This window comes from Mustela lutreola, chromosome 2 (genome assembly GCF_030435805.1).
Source record: "Mustela lutreola isolate mMusLut2 chromosome 2, mMusLut2.pri, whole genome shotgun sequence".
Lineage (NCBI taxonomy): Eukaryota > Metazoa > Chordata > Mammalia > Carnivora > Mustelidae > Mustela > Mustela lutreola.
Window position 1 is genome coordinate 211,739,632 of NC_081291.1, and position 25,208 is coordinate 211,764,839.

The 25,208-nt window shown below is 39.5% G+C and overlaps 1 protein-coding gene across 1 annotated transcript; it reads right to left on the reverse strand.

Moving 5' to 3' along the window:
- Nucleotides 1-24,473: 24,473 nt before the first annotated feature.
- On the reverse strand, nucleotides 24,474-24,935 carry LOC131825994 (keratin-associated protein 11-1). The gene has a single exon (XM_059165295.1). The coding sequence runs from the start codon at nucleotides 24,933-24,935 to the stop codon at nucleotides 24,474-24,476; it is 462 nt and encodes a 153-aa protein (XP_059021278.1).
- Between the last annotated feature and the right edge of the window lie 273 nt (nucleotides 24,936-25,208).

Here is a 25,208-nt window from a genome sequence, read left to right on the forward strand (position 1 = left end):
TTGCAGTTCCCAATGTCACAGAGAAGAGTTTAGTGGCCCCAGACCTAAAGGAATAAGGTGTAGCTGATCTCTTACACTCAGACCACTGACCAAGAAATTTGTAGTTAAGATTTTGGCAGGATCAAAATAGAAACTTTCCACAGCAAAACCTCTAGTAATCTTGATATGTATATCAAGGGCATTGTTAGTTAAAAGAGAAACCATTTATTTTATATGTCTCTTTTGAGAATGTCAACCTCAGCATTTTGATACGAAAACTGAGATCTGGCTAATAACCAAGCCCAGAAAAAGAAGAGAATTCATGGCTCCTTTTGATGTTCCTGGGCTTCCAGCCGAACTCACAGTTATTTCTTTTCCTTGCCTTGTCAGTTTTGGGCAGGACTGACCTCCTGCAACCTCCATTTGGGCCATGGCAAGAACCTGAGCCTATACCCTCTGAAATGCCTGAAATGCTGGACAGAGACAGAGCAAGTGTCCATAGCCACAATTAGAAAGTCTTCCTGCAAGGTTCTGGTCAGTTTTCCTTATCACATTGTAAATTCCTACAAAGAAAACACAATATCTGCTAACGAAACTAACTAAGATAAATATGATTATCTTTCTGAGTATGATGAAGTCAATATATTTATTTAAGAAGTAGAGTAGAAATGAAGTAGAAATGACGTGTTCCAAGTTTCCTTCTAGAAAAGTGACTTTATTGGGGCATTTGGGTGGCTCCGATGGTTAATCAAGAGTTAAATCTCTTGAGTTCGGCTCTGGTCATGATCTCAGGTCCTGGAATGGAATCCTGGGTTGGGCTCTACACTGGGTGTGGAGCCTGTCTGAGACTCTCTCCCCTCTCCCAAGCCCCTCCCTGCACTCACACTCTTTCTCTCTCTAAAAAAAAGAAAAAAGAAAAGGAAAAAAAGCGCCCTTACTAATCAACATACATGCAGCTCAGTTTTGAGTAAATAAAATCCAGAATTTTGACAGCTGCAGACTGTACGTTTTGTACTGGCAAGACCAGGATGATAGTCTGTCATAAGCTAAGAAATGATTGTTGAAGCTTGTAAAACATGAAACAGTTGGATAAATTTATATATATCTGGAATCTCTGGAATCTAAAGTGTGGGGCTTAGTAGCTGCCACTGGCACAAATTCAGCTGAATCTTCAGTTTTCAGTAACTGCCATATCCTCAGCCAGAGCCAGATCCCATTGACAAAACACTGCCATAATTTCTTTTTTTTTTTTTTTCCTAGAACCAGGAGCCAAGGCCACAAAAACTGGAGCTAATGCTGCCAAACTCAAAACGATAGATAGCCCAAGAAAAAGCAGGCAAGAACCTGCAAAGTTGACAGAGCCAGGATGACAAGCATCAGCATAGAGAAAACCCAAGATGGAAGAAGCAGAGAGAATATGGTCATAAAAGCATGGAATTCCCTGAAGATGAGGTCTGGCTCTGAGTATCAAGAGCTGGGGAGGTCCATAGAGCCAGGAGGTTATCAGAACTCTTTCCTCAGGCTCTGGAGATGTGACTTCACTGGAAGCCATTTTTTCCTCAATATCCATATCTGATTTATTTAAAGATTTGTCCATTTAAAGAGGCAAAAAATACATACACACCTTATACAAATGCACAAGATAGAATTTCAACTACTGACAAAATAAATTAGGAATGTCCCTTCAAAAAAAACGTCATGTATTGCCTGGAAAGGGACATGGGGATCCTTTGGGAGCTGGTCATTCTCTGTTTCTTTGTCTGGGTACCAAAGACTTGAGCATGTTCACGTTGGGAAAATTGACTGTGTTGCCAAACTTACAACATACTTTTTTGCTTTCATGTTATATTTTGATGCAATTTTAAAATTTGATGCAGTTTAAAAAGTCAGTGGACAGGGACACCTGGGTGGCTCAGTTGGTTAAGCATCTCTCTTCAGCTCCAGACATGATCCCAGGTCCTGCGATAGAGTCCCACATTGGGCTCCCCACGTAGTGAGGGGTCTTCTTCTCTCTGCCCCTCTGTCCTCCCTGTGCTCCTTATTTCTCTCTCTCTCTCTCAAAAATAAATAAATAAATAAATAAATAAATAAAGTCTTACTAAAATAAAATTAAAATAAAAAGTGGACAGGTATAAACTCACAGTTCACTTCTCATGGGAGTAATTTAGTAGACCCAGTATGTTCTTATTCATTAACTTCTATTAGCCTTTATTTAATAAGTTTAGCAGTAGCTCCCTGTGTGTAACTGTTCCCTTATCACTAGTGGTTTCAAATTAACATCTGACTACAACGTTTGGTAAAATGGCTCCTGACTGCATTTATTTTCAGTCTATAAAGGCCAGATACCACAAAGCACCACACAAAGAACAGATATTCTATCAAAGTGATTGACAGTCTGGGCTCCAGAACCAGATTACCTATTGAGCCTAACTCTCCCAATGCTAGCTATGGAGGTTTGAGCACAGCATTTTACCATCTTTGCAATTTTTTAAAATCTGCACAATAGGAACAATTACAATGTTAATTTATAGGGTAAGATTGTGAATATTAAGTTAGTTGATCCATTAGAGCTCTTAGAACAGTGTGGGGCTGATGGTAAGTTCTAAATTAGTCCTAGCTATCATCACTACTTTGAGTGTTATTATCATTAATATCCTAATGTTTGCCTCTAACTTCTGGTCACAAAACAGTACATTACTGAGGTTTATACTTGCATGATGTAAGTTATTTATTACTGAGGTCACATAAGTATGATTCAAAGGTTAGAAGTTTATTCTTCTCTCATATAACAGCGCAAATGTAGGCAAGGCTGGTAGACAGTTGTACCATCCTCAAAAGATAGAGTCCACATGGAGGCCCAAGTCAGCTGCTCCTAACTTTCACCACATCTCAGCAAACAAGAAGCTTGCAACACATACCCAGTTCATTTAAGAACTAGAGAAAGAAGAGGAGGGGCAAGATGGCAGAGAATGAGGAGACCCTGTTTCAACTAGTCCCCTAAAGTGAGCTAATTATCTACCAAAATACTCTGAACACCCATGAAATCAGCCTTATGTGTAGGATTATACACTTCTGGATCTCTATGGGGACAGAAGACACCAGGGGGAGAGGTAAAGTGGACTGGGAACCATCAGACTGATACTGGAGGATAAACAGACAGGGGAGGGAGCCACCAAGTGACCCAATGGAAGGTAATACCCCAAAACAAAAGTGCCCTGTGCTTGGGGACCAGCATAGCAATCCAAGCATCCCTCAAAAAAATGGAAAAATCCAGAATATATCAGCTCTCTTTACACCTCAAAAAACTGGAGAATAAACAACATATTAAATCAACCCCACACACAAGAAGGGAAATAATCAAAATTAGAATGGAGATCAATGAGATAGAAACTAGAGATACAAGTAGACACATCAATGAAACTAGAAGCTAGTTTTTTTGAAATAATCGATAAGATCAATAAACGTTTGGCCAAACTAATCCAAAAGAAAAGAGAGAGGATCCAAATTAATAAAATGATGAATGAAAAGGGAGAGATCATGACTAACACCAAGGAAATAGAAACAATCATCAGAAATTATTATCAACAGTTATATGCCATTAAGTTAAGCAACCTGGATGAAATGGATACATTCCTGGAAACCTATAAACTTCCAGAACTGAATCAGGAAGAAATGGACAACCTGAATAGACCAATATCTAGTAATGAGCCTGAAGCAGTGATCAAAATCTCCCAAAAAATAAGAGCCCAGGACCTGACAGATTCCCTGGAGAATGTTACCAAACATTCAAAGAAGAAATAATATCTATTCTCCTGAAGTTTTTTCAAAAAACAGAAACATAAGGAAAACTTCCAGACTCTTTTTATGAAGCCAGCATTATCCTGATCCCCAAACCAGGTAGAGACCCCACCAAAAAGAAGAATTTCTGACCAATATCCTTGATGAATATGGATGCCAATATTCTCAACAAGAGCCTAGCTAATAGTATCCAATAGTACATTAAAAAGATTATCCACCATGACCAGGTGGGATTTATCCATGGGATGCAAGGCTGGTTCAACATTAGCAAATCAATCAATGTGACAGAACAAATCAATAAGAGAAGAGTAAGGAACCACATGGTCCTCTCAATTGATGCAGAAAAAGCATTGGACAAGATACAGCATCTGTTCCTGATTAAAAAGACTCAAAGTATAGGGATAGAGGGAACATTCCTCAACTTCATAAAATCTATCTATGGAAAACCCACAGTGAGTTTCATCCTCAATGGAGAAAAACTGACTTTTGAGATCCTTCCCTTTGAGATCAGGAGCATGACAAGGATGTCCACTCTTACCACCGTTACTCAACATAGTACTAGAAGTCCTAGCAACATCAATTGGACAACAAAAAGAAATAAAAGGTATTCAAATTAGCAAAAAAGAAATCAAACTCTCTCTTCACAGATAGCATGATACTTTATATGAAAACCCAAAGGACTCCACTCCCAAACTACTAGAACTTATACAGAAATTCAGTAATGTGGCATCAAAAATCAATGTATAGAAATCAGTTGCTTTCTTATACACTAACAATGAAAACACAGAAAGGGAAATTAGAGAATCGATTCCATTTACTGTAGCACTAAGAAACATAAGATACCTGGGAATAAATCTAACCAAAGAGGGAAAGGATCTGTATTCAAAGGACTATAGAACACTCATGAAAGAAATTGAAAAAGACACGAAAAGATGGAAGAGACTTCCATGATCATGGATTGGAAGAATAAGCATTGTTAAAATGTCTATATTTTCAATGCCCAGAGCCCAGAGCAATCTATACTTTCAATGCCATCCTGATCAAAATTCCACTGGCATTTTTCAAAGAGCTGAAACAAACAATCCTAAAATTCATATGGAACCAGAAGAGACCCCTAATTGCCAAGGAAATATTGAAAAAGAAAAACGAAACTGAGGGCATCATGTTGCCTGATTCCAATCTTTACCACAAAGCTGTGATTACCAAGACAGCATGGTACTGGCACAAAAACAGACACATAGACCAGTGTAACAAAGTAGAGAGCCCATATATGGACCCTCAACTGTATGGCCAAATAATCTTTGACAAAGCAGGAAAAAATATCCAGTGGAAAAAAAGAGAATCTCTTCAATAACTGGTGCTGGGAAAATTGGACAGCTATGTGTAGAAGAATGAAACTCAACCATCCTCTTACACCACACAAAAAGATAAACTCGAAATCGACAAAAGACCTCAACATGAGGCAGGAATCTATCAAAATCCTAGGGAAAAACATAGGCAAGAACCTCTTTGACATCAGCCACAGCAACTTCTTTCAAGATATGTCTCCAAAGGCAAAGGAAACAAAAGCAAAAATTAACTTTTGGGACTTCATCAAGATCAGAAATTTTTGCACAGCAAAGGAAACAGTCAACAAAATAAAGAGGCAACCCACGGAATGGGAGAGCATATTCACCAATGACACTACAAACAAAGGGCTGATATTCAAGATCTATAAAGAACTCCTTAAACTCAACACACACAAAACAGATAATCATGTCAAAAAAATGGGCAGAAGACATGAACAGACACTTCTCCAAAGAAGACATACAAATGGCTAACAGACACATGAAAAAATGTTCATCATCATTAGCCATCAGGGAGATTCAAATCAAAACCACATTGAGATACCACCTTACACCAGTTAAAATGGCCAAAATCAACAAGACAGGAAACAGCAAGTGTTGGAGAGGATGTGGAGAAAGGGGAACCCTGTTACACTGTTTATGGGAATGCAAGTTGGTGCACAGCCACTTTGGAGAACAGTGTGGAGTTTCCTTAAGAAATTAAAAACAGAACTACCTTATGACCCTGCAATTGCACTACTGGGTATTTCCCCCAAAGATACAGATGTAGTGAACAGAAGGGCCATCTGTACCCCAATATTCATGGCAGCAATGGGAACAGTCACCAAACTGTGGAAAAAGCCCAGATGGCCTTCAACAGAGGAACAGATAAAGAAGATATGGCCCATATACGCTATGGAGTATTATGCCTCCATCAGAAAGGATGAATACCCAACTTTTACATCAACGTGGACAGGACTGGAAGAGATTTTGCTGAGTAAAATAAGACAAGAAGAGAGAGCCAATTATCATACGGTTTCACTTACTTGTTGAACATAAGGAATAACACAAAAGACATTGGGAGATGGAGAGGAAAAGTGAGTTGGGGAAATCAGAGGGAGAGACATACCATGAGAGACTGGACTCTGAGAAACAAATTGAGGGTTTTAGAGGAGGGAGGTGGGGGTGGGGTGAGCCTGGTGGTGGGTATTATGGAGGGTAAGTATTGCATGGAGCACTGGGTGTGGTGCATAAACAATGAGTTTTGGAACACTGAAAAAAATAAATTAATTTTTTAAAAAACAATTATAGAAAGAAGGCATATCATTTCTATTTGAATCCTATTGGTCAATACCTGGTCAAGTGGCCATATTTAGTTCCAAAGGAAGCTGAAAAATGTAGGCTTTTGGTGGGTCAGCCACATGCCAGGTAAACTCTGAGGTCATGGAAAATACAGAGAATGGAAGAAGTCTGCCATAATTCCCAACACACTGCTGTCTGTTATGCAATCTTCGGAAGATCCAAATTTATATTCTTCTCCTTATGAGAGTGCATTAAAATCATGGTAAAGGAATAAAACAGCCATTGATCTACAATAATAGGCTGCAATAATGGGTCTGCAATAATGCAGAACAGGTTCTTAGGGGCCATCAAAGGACATAATGTTTCAACATATTTCTGGAAGATGGCGTAACTGATGGAGAAGAGGAGTAATATTAAGTTCATGAGGAGAATAAAATCAAGGAGGATAATTGCTCTGTTTTGTAGAACATTAAGCCTGAGTATTTAATTGCAAATATTTTGAATAACACTCTAAGTGCCAGATACATGAGTGGAGGAGCTTTAAGATTATGAACTACCCATATCTAGTATTTTGGTTATCTATTGCTAACCTCCCACCCTCCATTCCCCCAAAAATCAGTGGCTTAAAACCAGAATCACTTTATTATGCTCATGATTCTGTGGTCAGGAACTCAGACAGAGCACATCAAGGATGGCTTGACAAATTATGCCGATGTCTGGAAAGACTTCCTTCTGCTGGGAAGACTTGAATGGTTCAGAGTGACCCAAACAGCTGGAGGATACAATCATGTAAAGGCTTCTCCGCTCATTGTTTTTGGCACTTGGCCTGGGATAACTTCAATGAGGGATCTCAGTTCAGGCTACCAATAGATCATATGACTTCTCCTCATGCTCTTGGCTTTTTACAATAAGGCGATTAAGGTTCCAAGAGGGAGAAACCCAAGTTGGAGTTTCCAGGGAGCAAGCATTCCAGAGAACCAGGGCAAAAGAACAAGATCTTTATAATCAAGCCTCAGGAGCCATTCAGTGGACGTTATTTGTGGAAGCAGTCCCAATCCTATCAAGATTCAAGAGGAGGGATCAAAGATCCTCATCTCTTGATTAAAAAAAAAAAATTGTCAAAGAATTTGGGGGCCATGTTTTAAAATAAGAACTCCTATATGCATCAGTATGAAATATCAGAATGCCAAGATAAAAAAGGAAGCTCTAAATGCTTCCAGAGAAAAATGTTTTTTTAAATGACTGGGTACTTTGTGAGTACAAAGGACAGAGAAGCAGTCTGACAACAGATGGCACATCAGAAACACAGGGCGTTAAAGACAGAAAAGGAAAATTGTCTATGACCGAATAGAAAATTATTTTCAACCTATTATTTGATAACTAGTCTATCATTCAAGTATGAAATATAATAAGTCACTGTCACATGCACCCAGTGGTTCAGAAAGTTATTCTCCACACTCCCTTAGAGACTGCCTTGAGAACGTGCCCAACAAACCAAAGGATTTAATCAAAGCATGGAATCCTAGGATGACAGCAGAGCATTGGAAAGAGCAGCAGTTTAGTTTGAGCAGAAAGATAGAAGAGAAAAGGGAGTTTACTGGAAGGAAAAGGAAACCAATTCAATAAAAAAGAGACACTAAAAATTATTAAGATATAATAAAGGAAATAGTGCAAGAAAAAATAAGATCATTAGAATGTACAGGAAAAATAAAAAGCTATTTAAGAAAGGCAATATACGGGACTCCTGGGTGGCTCAGCTGGTTAAGCGGCTGCCTTCAGCTCAGGTCATGATCCCAGCGTCCTGGGATCGAGTCCCACATCAGGCTCCTTGCTCTGCACGGAGCCCGCTTCTCCCTCTGCCTCTGCCTACTACTCTGTCTTCTTGTGCTCACTCTCGCTCCTCTCTCTCTCTCTGACAAATAAATAAATAAAATCTTAAAAAAAAAAAAAAAAAAAGAAAGGCAATATACTCATAGTGTGCTACTTAGCAATATACTACAAGGCAATATACTCATAGTGTGCTATAAGATAACTATAAAAATGATTATTGACTTACCAAATAAGAGCAAAATAGGAAGAACTTGTTAATGGGGAGTTATCAGGAAATGGGCCTTGTCAGAGAGCTAAATTTTCAGCCATCATATAGGAAGTCAATAGATAATCTCACATCTGAAAAAATAAAAGCACATTATATTAATTAAGGATACAGAAATAACTACTAAAGAAATTATCTAAAATAATATAAGGTGGCTGCTCCTAGGGAACAAGACTGTGGAGGAGTAGGGAATAGAATTTTTGCCTTATATAAAAGCCAGCCTGTGCTATTTAATTGCTTAATTTGCATGATCGCTTAGATTAAATTTTTGAATGTTTTTTTAAATGCTGATTATCATATTTTACTGTTAGTTAAAGATCAGGAGAAGACATAGAAAAGATTTATTATGATATTATTTAAGATTATGAGCCTCAAAACACACAAATATACTTTCATAGATTTAAATTTTAAAATATGACAAAAGCAGAATCATAAATCAGTAAGAAAAGGAAGATATTACTCATATAATGCCGCTGAAATAACTGGTCAACATTTGAAGGGGAAAAAATACCTTTACACAATAAAACATGTCAAATTATAAATCGATTTGAAGTTAAATAAAAAATATCAAGCTACCAAAAAATTTTAAAAATAATTTTGAAATACTTTTTAGTGTATAAAATCAATTTAAAAATCTCAAGAGTGAAGTTGGACTTTACTTAAAATTATTAACTTCTATAAATCAAATATATAACATTCAAAAGAACAAAACATCTACTAATCTTTGCCTTTCCAGGAAGCAGAGGCACAACGACTTATTCTGCCCTTCCTCAGAAGCTGATTTTTTAATCCCTTGGCTAGCATACTTGCACTTTATTTTTCCCTCCTGTTACATCTTAAAACACAATGGGGTTAACAGGGTGATGGGCATTACGGAGGAGGGCACGTGATGTGGTGAGTATTGGGTGCTATGCACAACTACTGAATCATTGACTATTTCATCAGAAACTAATGATGCTAATATGGTAGAAAACTGAACTTGATAAATTTAATAAGTAAATAAAACACAATGGTATGTGTAAATATATGTTCAAACAAGAAACTCAAAGTTAGGCTAACGTGATGTGTTATTCTCAAACGATGTGAGTAAGAACTCTGCACTTCATTCCTGTTAGGGATTTGACATGGTTTTCTTGTGGCTGGAACAGAAGAAGATGCACTTGGGCCTTGCTTCCTCTACCTGCTCCCTGGCTTCTCTTCTCCAGGCACCCACTTCTCACTATAAAGAGGATAATGTTTAAAATATCATCATGAAGCCCATCATCATGAACAGCCAGACACCATTCTTCATGACTCCATCACCTCTAGCCAACACCTCCCTACATTTCAGCAGAGGGAAAGGAAAGAGATCAAAAAGAACTGTTAGGGGGCGCCTGGGTGGCTCAGTGGGTTAAGCTGCTGCCTTCGGCTCAGGTCATGATCTCAGGGTCCTGGGATCGAGTTCCGCATCGGGTTCTCTGCTCGGCAGGGAGCCTGCTTCCCTCTCTCTCTCTCTCTCTCTCTCTCTGCCTGCCTCTCCATCTACTTGTGGTTTCTCTCTGTCAAATAAATAAATAAAATCTTAAAAAAAAAAAAGAACTGTTAGAATTGAACCAAAGAGAAACTTATTTAATTAGAGTAACTAAAGCCATGCACTCTGTTTAACCAGGGGTTTTGTAAAGTTAAAAATTATGTTTATGGACATTTGGAAAAGCTCTTGGAAATATATTAGTAGAAATATAATATTAGCTAAGTAAATCCAGAAGATTCTTTCTCCATATTTAGCAAGACCTAAGGAGAAAGACAAGATGAAGCTAAGTCTTTTCATTCTTGTGAGTGAAGAAAATGTTAACTTTTGATGAACTGCAGTAAAAGGAACATAGCATATTGAGCTTATCATAAGAAAAACCCCATGGTTCTTTTGAGCTGTGTTGCCTAGCCTGCTCTACCTTGGGCAAGTGAGTGAAAAAAAAAAAAAAATGGGGGATGGTTTAGCAATGTAGCAAAGGGTGAGATCATAAATCTATAACAAATAAGGAAGACTGTGCTGTTTAAGCAAGTTCCTTAAGTTCCTTGAGCAAGAAGAATTTTGGAATATCCCATGTAAATAAACAAAATAATCATAGCACACATGGCTCCCTTCTCTACCTGGTATCAGCTTTGTATGGAAAACCTAGTTAAGCTTTGTAAATTGGCTTGGGCTAGGAATAATTTGGTGGCTTGTTGCCATAGATGTATCCTGTTCTCTTTAATACCACCAAAGAGAAACGCACCCACCATGGGATGAGAACAGACAGAAGGGAGGGATTCTAGCCACCATTGCAATGGGCTTGAGTTCACGATGTATTGCATGAATCCCCAGTATACTGAGCTAATGCAGCCTATACTATCTCAATAAAAGGTCAATGCCAAGGTTGGGCTTTTCATTTGTGCCCGTTTCAGAGATAATTTTGTGAGTGTTATAGCATGAGGTTTTCTAATAATAATATAATAATAATCTATTTTTTTAAATTCCAAGCCATAATGCTTTAATTGGTTCCACTTTGCCAATTATGGGTTGAAAATGAGAAAATTTCTTTCCAGTTTTTAAAGCTGTTAAAAATTAAAACATAATGCAATTGTTAGATGAACCAAACTCTAAACTCTTCGTAAATAGTTCTCACAATTTGCCCATTTAATCAGCTGATCATCAGTGATTTCCTCTCAGCTATTTCAAGATTGCTTATGATGTAGGGCGCCTGGGTGGCTCAGTGGGTTAAGCCGCTGCCTTCGGCTCAGGTCATGATCTCAGGGTCCTGGGATCGAGTCCCGCATCGGGCTCTCTGCTCAGCAGGGAGTCTGCTTCCTCCTCTCTCTCTCTCTGCCTGCCTCTCTGACTACTTGTGATCTCTCTCTGTCAAATAAATTTTTAAAAAAAATCTTTAAAAAAAAAAAAAAGATTGCTTATGATGTATATGCAAGCCAAAAAAATCAGATTGGAATGACCAAAGAAGGTGTGGTGGTTTGAATAGTGACCCCCATATTATATATTGAATACTGACACCCCATACTCATAAATGTGACCTTATTTGGAAATAAGGTTTTTGGAGATGTAATTAGGTTAGGGATCTTGAGATGAGATCATCTTAGATTTAAGGTGGACCATAACTCCAAGTCGACCAACTATCCTTGTAAAAGACAGCAAAGGAGAGGACACAGACACAGGAAAAGTCCATATGTGACATGGAGACAGAGGCTAGAGATGTTTCTACAACCTAAGGAATTCCAGGAGCCACTAGAGGCTAAAGAAAGGCAAGGGAAGATTCTTCCCTGGAATCGTCCAAAGGAGCATGACCCTGCAGCACCTGAACTTTGGACTTGTGGCCTCCACAGTTGTGAGAGAATAAATTTCTGTTGTCTTAAATCATCCAGTGTGTAAATCATTTGTTCCAGCAGCCATAGGAAAATTTCATAGAAGGCATCGTGTAGATATTACAAGGATGAGAGTATAGTAAGCAGGAAAAAGGAAAGGAACTAGCAGAGATGTACAGCTATGAAAGCCCAGGCCATTCTAGTTTGAATTAATTGTCCTAGTCATGGAAGGAAATGGTCAATATATAATGGAAAGATCATCGTGGTCTGGTAAGGCAGTGACTGTCAGCCTAAGAAATATAGATTTTGTGGAGCAAAAGCAGTAGCAGTTCATATGTATGTTTTGCTTCAAAATTTATAAAGGCCCTTCAGGTTAACTTTTATAGCTAACTTATTACATAGGCAGCAAGGGTATTATTATATGAATTTTATAGGTAGAAAGAGTTTTGCCTCTAGATGCTGCAGAAACCTGCTCAAGGTTATACAGCTCAGGAGTAGCTGTCAAAATCATAACTTTTTCACTCCAAAGTTCAATATCCTATCCATTATACCTTGATGATTTTAATAAATTATTAGGAGCTAATAAAGTTTGATTATGAGATCACAACAGTGCAGTAAGAAAACTAATTTGGATAAGAGGTTATAATTAGGGAAACTTATTAGCTAGCTATTATAACGGTCAGGTATGAGATAATAAGGGGCTTAAGTCAAGGTGGTATTAATGCCAATACATGAGTGCACATGAGGGAGATGTTGAAAAAGAGCCAACATATTTTAAATAGTGTGTCTCTTGTCTTCCCAAATTTTGTCATATTCTCTTAAATCCTTTTCTTATTTTAAATTTTATATAAATATTATTTGCATTCATTTCTACTGAAATACAGTATGTTTCTTCTTGTTTATCCATTTAGTGAGATCTTTCAGGCAATTTGGTACACATTTCTTTTTCCTCAAAGGACTAGCTAGCAACAATCCTAACCTCACTTTTGCATCAGGTAGGATTTATCTTATATGAAACTTAACAAAAGATCCTAGGATTAAAATTGGTTAGACACAAACATGTGCACATGTATGTATGTGTTCAATCATCAGAACATATTATACCTATATGAGCAAAAGACTTTACTTGACATATACCACACATACTGAAAGAGACTAGAAGAAAACATTGCTGGTCTGGCAGAGTAAGAGAGAGTGAGTAAGCTAAGATTGAACCCTGAAATTTGAAAACCTTACTTTTTATGTTTAATTATGTAATTATTATTATTAATATTTAATTATTTAAAGTATTGAGATTGGATACGTCTTGAAAACTCAAAAACAAACAAAAAAAAATGATAGCTAACATAGAAAACCACATTTTAACAAAAATCATCCATGTCCAATTGGGTATATTCGTGGCTTTTGGGGTAAAGTGTGGCTTTACTGAGTGTGTTTAACAGGACCCTGGTCCTTCCAGATATTCTGGGGGGGAAATGTTTAGGATACATTCCAAGTTACATTCCACCCTTCGAGAGTCACAGTGTATATTACCATATTAAAACTTGGGTAACATCTACAGTAAAGTAATCAGCTTACCTTCCATTCCCCTAGCATTTTTCAAATTTATTTCACTTTATATATGCTTCCCTATTACCGCACTTACTTCATGTTAGTTGGTTATTTATATGTCTGCTTCCTCACTATATTTGACTCTTCATAAGTGAGAAAGACTGTCAAAGTACTATCATATATTCAGAAATATTAGCTGGATGAATGTGCTATTAACTGAACAATTGCTTTAAACTATAAAGTCATTCTGGTGTCCCCTGATTTTAAATGTGTAAATGACACCTCGGAGTTACTGGAAACTCTCTGTTCAATAAGTCTCTGAGGCCACCTTCTATCTCAGGGAAATATGCAAAGTTGGGAGATAAAAATGAGAAAATAAAGCCATCAAATAAGAAATAGAAGGAAAGGAGTAGGCGGAGAATCTAATCATAATTCTAAACCATCAATTTTCCCCCTCGACCTTGAAGAGACCAGTCAGCAGCTTTGAAAAATCACTCACCTGATAGACTCTACATAGAAAAAACTCTCTGCAGGAAAAGAATCAGGGAACTACTCTAAAATGCCAAAGGTTTGGGGTTGTTTGGCGACGGGTTTATCTGGCATTCAAATGTTGCATCTCACTTTGAAGGGCCCAGAAGTACCCATCAAAATATTACACAGCTCAGTCAGCACTACTCACTTATAAATGCAGTTTGCTCTTCCAATTACCATTGCACCAGAGATATAGACAGCTTCGAATAACTTGAGAAAGTCACGCATATAGAACACCGTCTAGACATGCTAACTTAGCAGTACCTGTGGAACAGCCTTCACTTTGAATTCGAGAAGAATGTAATCAACCAGCCTGTCTCTAACCCTTCATATTACCCAGGGTAGAGGATGGAAGGATTTAAAGATCCACCAGCATTTTGCTATACTGGCTTTTGTGAAAGTCATCTAGATATTTCTATTTTTCTTCTGAAGATTTGTGTAACTGTCCTGGTCTTTGCACTCTCATCTTACATCACAGAAGGAGTAGAATTCACCTTGCAGCCTGGCTTCTCTGAGTCACCCAGTGCTGTTCTTTATCAGGTGTTTTCCAAAATATCTTTCACAAAAATGATAGTCTCACCAGATATCCTGAGATAAAAGGATTTCACTAAAACAAGCAAACAAACAAACAGTGCCTTGGTGGCTCAGTCAGTTAAGAGTCTGTCTTGGGCTCAGGTCATGATCCTGGGGACCTGGGATAGAACCCCTGCATCAGGCTCTGCATTCAGGGGGGAGTCTGCTTCTCACTCTGTATCCCCCCACCTCTGCTTCCTCACCCTCCCCCTCTTATTCTAATAAATAAATAAAACCTTTTAAAAAATAAGAAAGAAAGAAAGAAAGAAAGAAAAAATTTTAGACAGAGAGAAAGAAAGTTGATGGATGGATAGATTAGATAGATAGATAATAGAACAAACATCTGCATCATATGTCTTTCACAGCGCATGGTAGCAATATTAAAACTCTGAAAGGAATGAGGAACTAAATCAGGTAAATTAATTGGATCTGAACTTCTCAGACACTTGCCCTACAGAACTCCTTTTTTCCATTCCCAAATTAATACAATATCAAATAAGACTTCCACTGATTTTTACACATAAAATACAGGATCCTAGTTATATATGAATTTCAGATAAGCAGCAAAATGTTAACATAAGTTTATCCCAATACTTGTACCAAATGGGGTATGCCAATACTAAAAAAATTATTTTAAAAAGACTAAGTCTAGCTATACAGACAGACACAGCAGAGGATGAAGAGCTTAGGGAAGATGTCCTGAGTTGATTAAGAGAACAAGCTACAATAGAATCTTCAGCTAGACCAGCTTGCCTCTGGTTGGCTGGTTGTCACTTTAGCCTAACTGCACCATCATGTGTCCCTGAGGACTATTGAAGGTCAAATCAAACAGAGCAGGCCAGATATCAGGAGGAGTCGGTCAGCCTCGGTGGTTGGATAGCTAGCTAAGTCCTCTAGAGCAGAGTAGTTCCCTAAGTATACCCTGCCACTAGATGTAGATGCCATATCTAGGGCTGCCTGACTCACCAAATACAAACACACAACTCCTGGGATGGATGGATGGCTTAGTCGATTGAGAGGCCTTCTCTTGATTTCAGCTCAGGTCATGATCCCCAGGTCGTGGGATGAGCCCCATGTCAGGCTCTGAACTCAATTGGGAGTTTGCTTGAGATTCTCTCTCCGTCTTCTCCCCCTCCACCATTCACATACTCAATAAATAAATAATAAATTATATATATATATATATATATATATATATATATATATATATATAAAATATCCTTCCATCCTCTACCCTATGTAATATGCAGGGTTAGAGACAGGTGGTTGATCACAGAGCTTCCATAGCTCCCAGTTACAGATCAACTGTGAGGTCCTTATTGAAGAATATAGAATCTAACAGTGATGACATAGCATCATCACTATGTGATAGCATAGTGATGCTCTCTAAATAGCATGTGATGCTCCTAGATAGACTACCTGCAGATTAGCTCATCAAGAAAGCAGAATGAATAAAGAGCCACAAAATCTTCATATTTATATAAAAAACACCCAATAAGAAGCCATTTAGTGGATCTATCACTATGTTTATTGGACAAGCAAGTCCCTCTTTTTTTTTTTTTTCCTCATTGTTGAATAAGGGAGTTGTATGTTAGTCTGGCAGTCTCTTCCAGCACTGACATCTTTCAGAAGATAGTTACACAATGGCCAGGATGGAGGTCAGGTGATGTTATGTAGTTCATGCTAACTAGAGGGAAATAGAACATTGTTTCATTTACAGAACTGTTGCTGGTTAATTCCCATTTTATTTTGAGTTAGAAATATCTAAATTATCCCCAGTGATCATAGCCATTACCAGAATTGGCCCTTTTAAATGAGCACAAATTGTTTACATCTCAATTTTTGTCTAAAAGCATTTTTCTTGCATTTAAAAAATAAGTCTCCCAGATAGACAGATCCTTAAATGCTATGAGCAACCACTGAATATATTAGATTAGTGTTCAAATGCATCCCTTTCCATAGAAGGAGGTTTTTCTAAAACAGGTCTCCTTTGATAGAGGGGAATAGAAGTCTAATTCAGATTCATTCACCACTTTTTGCATACCTACGATGAGTCAGACTTTTACATTACACTCTTCATTCTTATAACTGCTTGATGAAATGCTGCAGACACAGGCTCTCTGTTCACCAAACTCATTCTCTCTTCCTTCCTCACCCACATCTGGACCATATGAACAAATTCCTTGCCCTTAAGTGTGGTCATTTGACTGGGAACTTGCCAGTGGAGTGTGAGCCACTTTCCAGGCTGCCTTGTAAACAGTACATCATGTATATGATGAACTATGTTATTCATCTTCTCCAAGGAGACAGAAGTATTCTTATACAAAGAGCTTTTCTATATGTTATTCTTTTTTTTTAATATTTTATTTATTTTATTTGACAGACAGAGATTACAAGTAGGCAGAGAGAGAGAGGAGGAAGCAGGCTCCCCACTGAACAGAGAGACCGATGCGGGGCTCGATCCCAGGACCCTGGGATCATGACCTGAGCCGAAGGCAGAGGCTTTAACCCACTGAGCCACCCAAGCGCCCCATATGTTATTCTTTATATACAAGAAACAAATATAAAAATATAAATATGTGTGTGTATTTATATATATATATACATATATATATATATGTATATATATATATATATATATATTCCTGCTGGTTGTGCTTCTTTGGAGAACCATGAGGAATATAACATATCAACCATTAATTAGACTTTCAAGTAAAGAAATGAATAAGAACTCAAAAATATAAACATTATATTCTTCTTACACTTACCAAGCATTTATTAAGTACGCTGCTGGGAATTAGGAATGCTAGGCCAGCACATCTAAACAGCATTCATTAGGCAATAAACATGTTTTGATAGTTTTGAGTTGGAAAGTGACTTTATTGGAGCTGTGCCTTGATAGTGTTATGAGTTAACTTGCACCTCCAAACATTTCTACATTGAAGTCCTCCCCTCCAGCGCTTTAGAGTGTGACTTTGCTCAGAAATAGAATCACTGCAGAGATAGTTAAGATGAGGTCATACTTGAGGAGGGTGGGCCCCTAATTCAGCATAACTGGTGTCCTTATGAAAAGGGGAAATTTGGACCCAGCCTACACACATACACACACAGGGAGAATGTCATGTGAAGATGAAGACAGACATCAGGGTGCTTCTAAAAGACCAGGAGCACCAAAGATTGCCAGCACACCGCCAGAGGCTAAGGAAGAGGAATGGAACAGGTTATCCCTCCCAGCCTCAGTCGAAACAAACCCTGCTGACACCTGAATCCAGACACCTAGTCTCCAGACTGTGAGACCATCAGTTTCTTTGGTTCAAGCTGCCTGGTTTGTGATATTTCTGTGGTTGCTCTGGTGAGCTAATACAGACAGATTTGATAGAGCTGTCTGTTACGTCTGAGTTTTCGTGTCTGAGAGACCACCAAGGAGCCAAGCACTGATGCAATCACATGAGGGTTTATTTGACAAGCTTAAGCTTGGGCCCAAGTATACCCGACACAGCGGAGTAGGAACTTGGACCCCGAACAAGATTACAGTCAGAGTTTTTAAAGGCAGAGTAGGAGTGGACTCTGCGGTGGGTGAGGACAAAGGAGATTAGGGATGGCATAAGTCTCTAAGGACTTTCGGAAGCGAGGTCTCCAGGACCTTGAAGGGCTAACTATTGTTGGGAGAGAGGTTATTTATTACCAATAATAAAAATCTTCTCGTGAGACCCTTTAGATGTATATCAGTGGGCCATATACTTAGGAATGATTCTTGACACTATCTTGGAGGTTTAGAGATAAAGTTTCCTAAAGGAATTTTAAAGTAGACTTACAGGATTCTGGTCGGACCTGTCGGGGTAAGGGGTCGGTCAGGCTAGGATTGTGCTTAGCAAAACCTCAAGGTGAGGGCAGTTAAGTCCCCAGGGTAGAGCCACTCTGTCTGTTTCAAGGGCTTGTCAATAGGTGAGGAATTTTAATGAATTTCTTCTGTCTCTGTTTCCCACATCAGCTAAACTTGAGGTGGGATGACCTTAATTTTCTCGGCCTCCACATTTCCCCCTGAACAATTTTGACCTCTTTAAGGTTGTTGAAGGTAGAAGGTCTCATATTCTGTAACTTCTTCCTGCTGAGTAGGGGTGTAGATTTGTCCCTACCTACTAGGATCAACATTGATCAGTTAAGGAATGTGTAGGGGAGTTACAAAAGATGGAGGCAGCTGAATCCAGGGGTTAAAATCAATCATTAAAGGAGAGAGAGACTGTTTAAAGTGCTAACCTGAGTAGGTCAGAACCCAAGAAATATTTTGTGATAATCTAGAACATCAAGATGGCTGCACTTATGTCAGAGCTAGACTCGAGGTGGGTACAGCCTTATTTTTCTTGGCCTCCACACTGTCCAGAAAGGACATCAAAATGCTAGAATCACCTAGAGGCTTCTCACACATGCGGGAGGTATGACTGCCCACAGCAGGCTGAGACAGAGAAAATGCTAAGGAAAAAACAAAGAATTGTTACATTGATAAGAAATAAGAGAAGTTACAGGAAAGAGAAATAAAACTAGGTGATGGGATTTCCATCCCAGGTGATTTGGAAGAGAGTGGCAACACTAACCAAGAGGCAAGAGTCAGTATAATGAGAAGGTTTTATAAAAGAATATTTCATTTGAGTGATATCTCTTCTCTGCCATGATGCAACTGATGTGTTCCCCAGAAAACTTGTATTAAAATGTTTAATGAAGAGAAAAGGTGGACTTTCAGATCCAAACTGATAAAGTCACTTTTCTGAAGGAATTTCAATGGTAAACTGTTTTATGGTAGAAAGTCGGTGGTTATGAGATGGACACACCTCTAAAAAAAATGCTACACTGATCATACGCAGTTCTTCCTCCTAATGATCACCAGCCTTTGCCCTAGAACTACCATCAGCACAATTCTTAAACTGTGTTGTCCCTTTTAGCATCTATTTCCATAATAAAGCACAGAATAACTTCCATAAAGCCTTCGTATTTGCTTATAATAGCTCTTTGCCTATGCTAATGGGAGTTAGTTCCTGATCACAATTGTTATACAATCTGAAGCTTGCAACATAAATCATATCTCTAATTAATAAGTTACATTATGAGCAATTTGAGTTTTGAAAATTTCTTCGAATTTTATTATAAGACATATTTCTGGAAATGCCTAGCAGACGGCTAAATGTAGGAAAGTAGAGCATAAGAAAAAAGTTGGAGCTAGCAAGCCTAATAAAGAAGGATCTCGGCCCCACAAAAACTAAAAAAAGACCCTTCAGACATGAAGGCATTTATAAATTCCTCAGTGGAAATTGAAGTTTCCAAAGAATATAAAGAGACCAAGTAGATATTTGCCAAGACTAAGGTCAAGTTGCAGAGACTACCTTCTCTGAAGGCAGAATGTCCTTTTAGATGGAACCCATCTGGGTCTGCACCCTAATTTGTCAACTGTTCATTCTCGATATTCAACTGATTATCAACACATTCCCCTGACTTTTATAAGCTTTATGTCTCCTAGATTTAAAGCCAAATATCCCAGAGGTTCGTTGTACTTTCAGCTTTTTATCATTGTTGTAATATAAATAAGCACCCTATATGAAAATGGGCAGAAAAACCTACCTTTTCAGAGAACATATGTGATGTAGCACCTTGGTAAGGGCCCACAAGCATTTGTGGGGGAAGATACAGGAGAAAATCAGGGCAAGAATCGTGGTTTGTTTTGTTTTGTTTTGTTTTGTTTTTAAGATTTTACTTATTTATTTGACAGACAGAGATCACAAGTAGGCAGAGAGGCAGGCAGAGAGAGAGGGGGAAGCAGACTCCCCACAGAGCAGAGAGCCCAATGTGGGACCCTGGGACCCTGGAATCATGATCCAAGCTTAAGGCAGAGGCTTCAACCCACTGAGTCACCCAGGTGCCCCAAGGTGGTTTTGTTTACCACCACAAAACCAGCACATAGCACAGAAGCCAGAACATTAGAGGTCTGGTTTGAGGAAAGAAGGGAGGGAGGGAAAGAGAGGTTTGGTTCTGAACTGATATGATAATGTCCCAGAAACAATGGTCCAGGAACTTCTTAATGTCTGAAATTCAATTTTAAGTTGTTTCTCTCACTAGAATTTAATGCCATCTAGGTCCCAAACTTTCTGTAAAGCCTGTTAGACACACAGATGCTTTGTGTAAATGGGTTTTGCAGACGTCAAGGGAAGGAAGCAGTACTGTCGAAATCATTATAGTCTGAACAGAAACAGACTATGGAATAGGAAGAGGATCCATAAAATGAGCTCATTATCTAAAGTACAAGTTCAGAGCCAGAGGGATAAGGAAAGAAAACAGTAAGGAACCTCCTCTCAGCCTCTCTCGACTCAGGTCCCTCAGAGATGCCAGGAGTAGCCAAGACTTTCACTGAAGAGAAGAAGAAGTTGAAAACGCCAGGTTCACTTTATTTTTTTTCTTTCCTTTTATTATTTATTTATTTAATCTTAATTTAATTTTATTTTTTTTCAGTGCTCCAAGATTCATTGTTTATGCACCACACCACTTTAATTTTTTTTAATTTATTTATTTGAGAGAGAGAGAGAGAGAGCACTAGCAGGAGGGAGGTCAGACAGAGGGACAAGCAGGCTCCCTCCCCAAGCAGGGAGCCTGACACACAGGACACCAGGGCTCAATCCCAGGACCCTGAGACCATGACCTGAGACAAAGGCAGATGCCTAACTAACTGAGTCACCCGGGTGTCCCAAGAATACCAGGTTCACTTTAATATCAAACAGCAGCACCCCTCAGCTAACACCTGGGAGGCACACATGTTACCTCAGTTTATTCCTGCAAAGGGGGGCATGAGATGCTACCATCGCGTCTGTTTGACAGATGGGCTAACGTTTAGAGAGCTTCGAAAACCTGCAGCCAAGCGACAGAGCTGGGATTTGAACCGAAGGCCCTCGAACTGCTTCCCTACAGCTCCACAATATTACATACATACAACAACATTTCTCTAGGCCCTAGACCAAGAAGAAATCAATGCCCTATCTTTTAAAAGACGGTTCTCAAAGGCGCACACAGAAACTTTATCATTTATTGTGAAGTAAAGCAAAGAATGAAGAGAACTTCCAAAGTTCAAGTACAAACAGAATCATTCCCCCTTCAGAAATAAAGACAAGGAAGCAGCTTGGCAGGACAGCACATCACCCTTAGATGTTTACACCATCGCAAGAACCAGCCCAAACAAAACTTTATTCATAGCAGCCCATAGAACCTGTTATTGTAAATTACTAATCTGTGAGAATCTATTTTTTTCCTTTTCTTCGAAGATTTTATTTATTTATTTGACAGACAGAGATCAAAAGTAGGAAGAGAGGCAGCAGAGAGAGAGGAAGGGAAGCAGGCTCCCTGAGGAGCAAAGAGCCCAATGCAGGGCTCGACCCAGGGACTCTGAGATCATGACCAGAGCTGAAAGCAGAGGCTTAACCCTCTGAGCCACCCAGGTGCTCCTAACATGTGAATCTATTAAGAGGATTATCCATCTTAATAAAAAAGAAAAGGAAGCCATCTTCATCCTTGTAACTTTGTATTAAAACCTAGAAAGCTAAAGAATAAAAAAAAAAAATGTAAATAATTTTTCAACCTCTGAAAATTTTTGAATTTCCCAGACCTATGTGAAATGACCGAGATCGGCAATCCATGAGAGTCATGGAAGCAACAGCTTTGAGGGAGCCATGGAGGGTTTCCCCGGTGACTTCTATTTTAGAATAAACCAGAACATATCTGAAACCTAGAGTTTTACTTTTAAAGACAGTGGAGATGGAGAGGAGAAGGGAGTTGAGGGAAATTGGAAGGGGAGGTGAATCATGAGAGACTATGGACTCTGAAAAACAGTCTGAGGGTTTTGAAGGAGTGGGGAGTGGGGGGTTGGGGAAACCAGGTGGTGGGTATTAGAGAGGGTACGGATTGCATGGAGCACTGGGTGTGGTGCAAAAACAATGAATACTGTTATGCTGAAAAAAAAATTAGAAAGAAAAAAAGAAAAGAAATTAGAAAGAAAAAAATGGTCAAAACTTACAAAAAAAAAAAGAGCTTCACTTCCTCTTCTGGGGAAGGGTGTATAGTGTTTTTGGTTGTATGCAGGATATTTGGGTCATATAAGGTGAAATTATGACGGTGCAGTTTTCTTTATTTTCAGAATGAGTACAATTTAAGAAGATGTATATGGATACCCATGTTTACAGGAGGTTGATGGGTGATGGTTAATTCTATGTGTCAGAGTGACTGGGACAGAAACATTGTTTCTCTGGGTGTCTGTGATGTTGTTTGTAGGAGAGATTGATATTTGCATCCTTGGTCTCTGTGTACCTGGGTACCATCAAATCCACTAAAATTCTGTATAGAGTAAAAAATAAAAATAAAAATAAATAAAGACAGTCGGTCTGGGAGTAATATACAATAAAAACCATGTCTTACTTTAATGAGATACTATGGTTGAGTCATTCACCCCAACATGTCTTTGATTAGAGGAATCCTTAATTCTAAGAGTAGAGGAAAAATTTGAAAATATGCCATCTCCTGGAAATCATCTAATACCTCTCTGAAAAACCATTCGTGAAGTAAGAAAACCATTTTGCTGACAAAAGAGGTTTTGCTGATCAGAGTTCACACCAGGTAGGTACCAAGCTCCTCAGTTAGGAGAAAAGCCGCCCATTGTTCATGGCGTACACACCTCGTATGCCTCTATTTTCTGTAAAAAAAAAAATCTTCCTTTTCTGTTTCTCCTAGAGCCACTCTGTAAAGAAAATACAGAGATGTGTTTCTGGAAGTAACAGAGAATAAAGAAGGACAAAATCAACCCGGTCAGCAGCCAGTTCTCACTTAAAAAAAAAAAAAAAAAGGAGTGGGGGGAGTTAGCATGTGGACCCCCAGTCCAGATGGCTTGTTTTATCAGTACACGGGTTCCAGGGGAGAACAAGCATGAAATTAGGCTCTTATTAAAATAAACCACCATGTGTTTCTGAAGTTTGCTTTTAAGTCTCTCCTGCCCAGATTTACTGAAACCTGGAGCTTTGATTTACTCTGAGCATTTGGCCAAGGAGGAGGGCGTGAGAGATCTACCAAACTTCTTCAGCAAGTGAGGGGATATAAAGCTAGAACACCCCCCCTCCCCTGTTTCGATGCCATAAATCTCCAGTCCTTGGAAACAACTCCCCTGCCCTTCCTCCTTCTCCACCCATCCTGTCTGATCACAGGGAGGTCTTGTGCAGTTTTCGACTGCGGTCCTCGTGTAAGGTAAAACTGAGACTCTAACGGACTCTGCTGCCTCCTTTTCTGTATAACCCCCCAAACGACTTGGTTTCCCGGGTGACCTTTCTTTCTCCTACATGGAAATTACTCTGTGTGCCCAGACGAACTAGAATAAGTACAGAGGACACGCCACTCTAGATCACTACATGTCCAAAGGCTCTCTAACCAAGTAAAATATCAGATATTCCCTTGCTTGTCATGAAACACAATGACTAGACCCCTATTCTATGCTCTATGCTCAGGGAAGAATGTCCGGATATGATCAGCAAGGATGCCTCACAGACAGCAAAAACCCTTGCAAAGAAAGAACTCTATTGAGACAGACATTTGCAATGCCAAGTAAGCAGGTTTATTGAGAAAATACAGAGCGAGACAAGTTCCCTTCCTCAGAGGCACAAAAGCAGAAGCCAGAAGACACAGCAGCAAGGTCAAAACATGTCAAAACCACCAGAGACAGGGGTTCGGGAAGTAAAGTTTCTGGAAACATCCAGAGACATATGCGACACCAGTGATCAACCCTTAAACGAAGCTTGGTGCTAGCCAGAAAGATCATCGATTGCCAGAGGCAGCTTCTTCAGAGCTAGCGGCCAAGCAGTCAGAACAGTGGTCAGCAATGAAGAGTTGTTCAGGGACAGGCAGCACGCTGGACGAGCCTGGAAACACCGCTGGCAGGTCCTGGAGTCTTGATTCGCTCACTGGCTCCTACACACTTAGCAAGTTCTTCGACAGCTGGACATGCAGGACCGCTGGTACGTCCTGGAGTAACCGCAGGCTGGTTGGCAGACAGTGGAGACTCCTCCCATGGGTTGGCACCCAGTGGAGATGCCCCCCAGGGGCTGACAGCCACTGGAGACAAAGGTGAGTGGCCGGCTGTAGGTGGTTGAGCAAGGATTGGAGACACAGGTGGTTTGCCGAGAGCAGGTCACCTGTCCATGGCTGGAGACGCAGGGACTGGACTGGTAACAGGTTGGCTGGCAAGCGTTGGACTCACAGGAGGACCCCTGGCAGTGGTCCAGGAGCCAGGAGCCAGTCTGGAAGGAACTAGGCAAATAGATGCCACTCAGACAGTCAGCATCTTGGGAAGAAGCTGTGGCAGCCGGAGCCACGGGGACAGTGCAGTGTCCTCCAATAGGCCTGGAAGAGCAGTTTCTTGTAGAACAGTTGTAGGACATGGTGTAGACAGAGAGCTGCGGGTAACTTGCTGAAGCTAGCTGCTGAATTGTGAATGTCCCTTCAGGTCCCTGAGCTTTTATATATCCTTGCTGGTGGGTGGGGCTCCCGCCCTGGTCCGCCTGGCTTCTTTGGCTCAGACCAGCGTGCCTTAGAACATCTTGTGAATCTCTAGGTTAATTGTCTCTTGAGAAGCCTTCATCCTCATAAAGACACTTTAGTAGTTTGGTAACTAAATCATAAGGCTTCTGTACTGTACTTAGTCCCAGGATTAA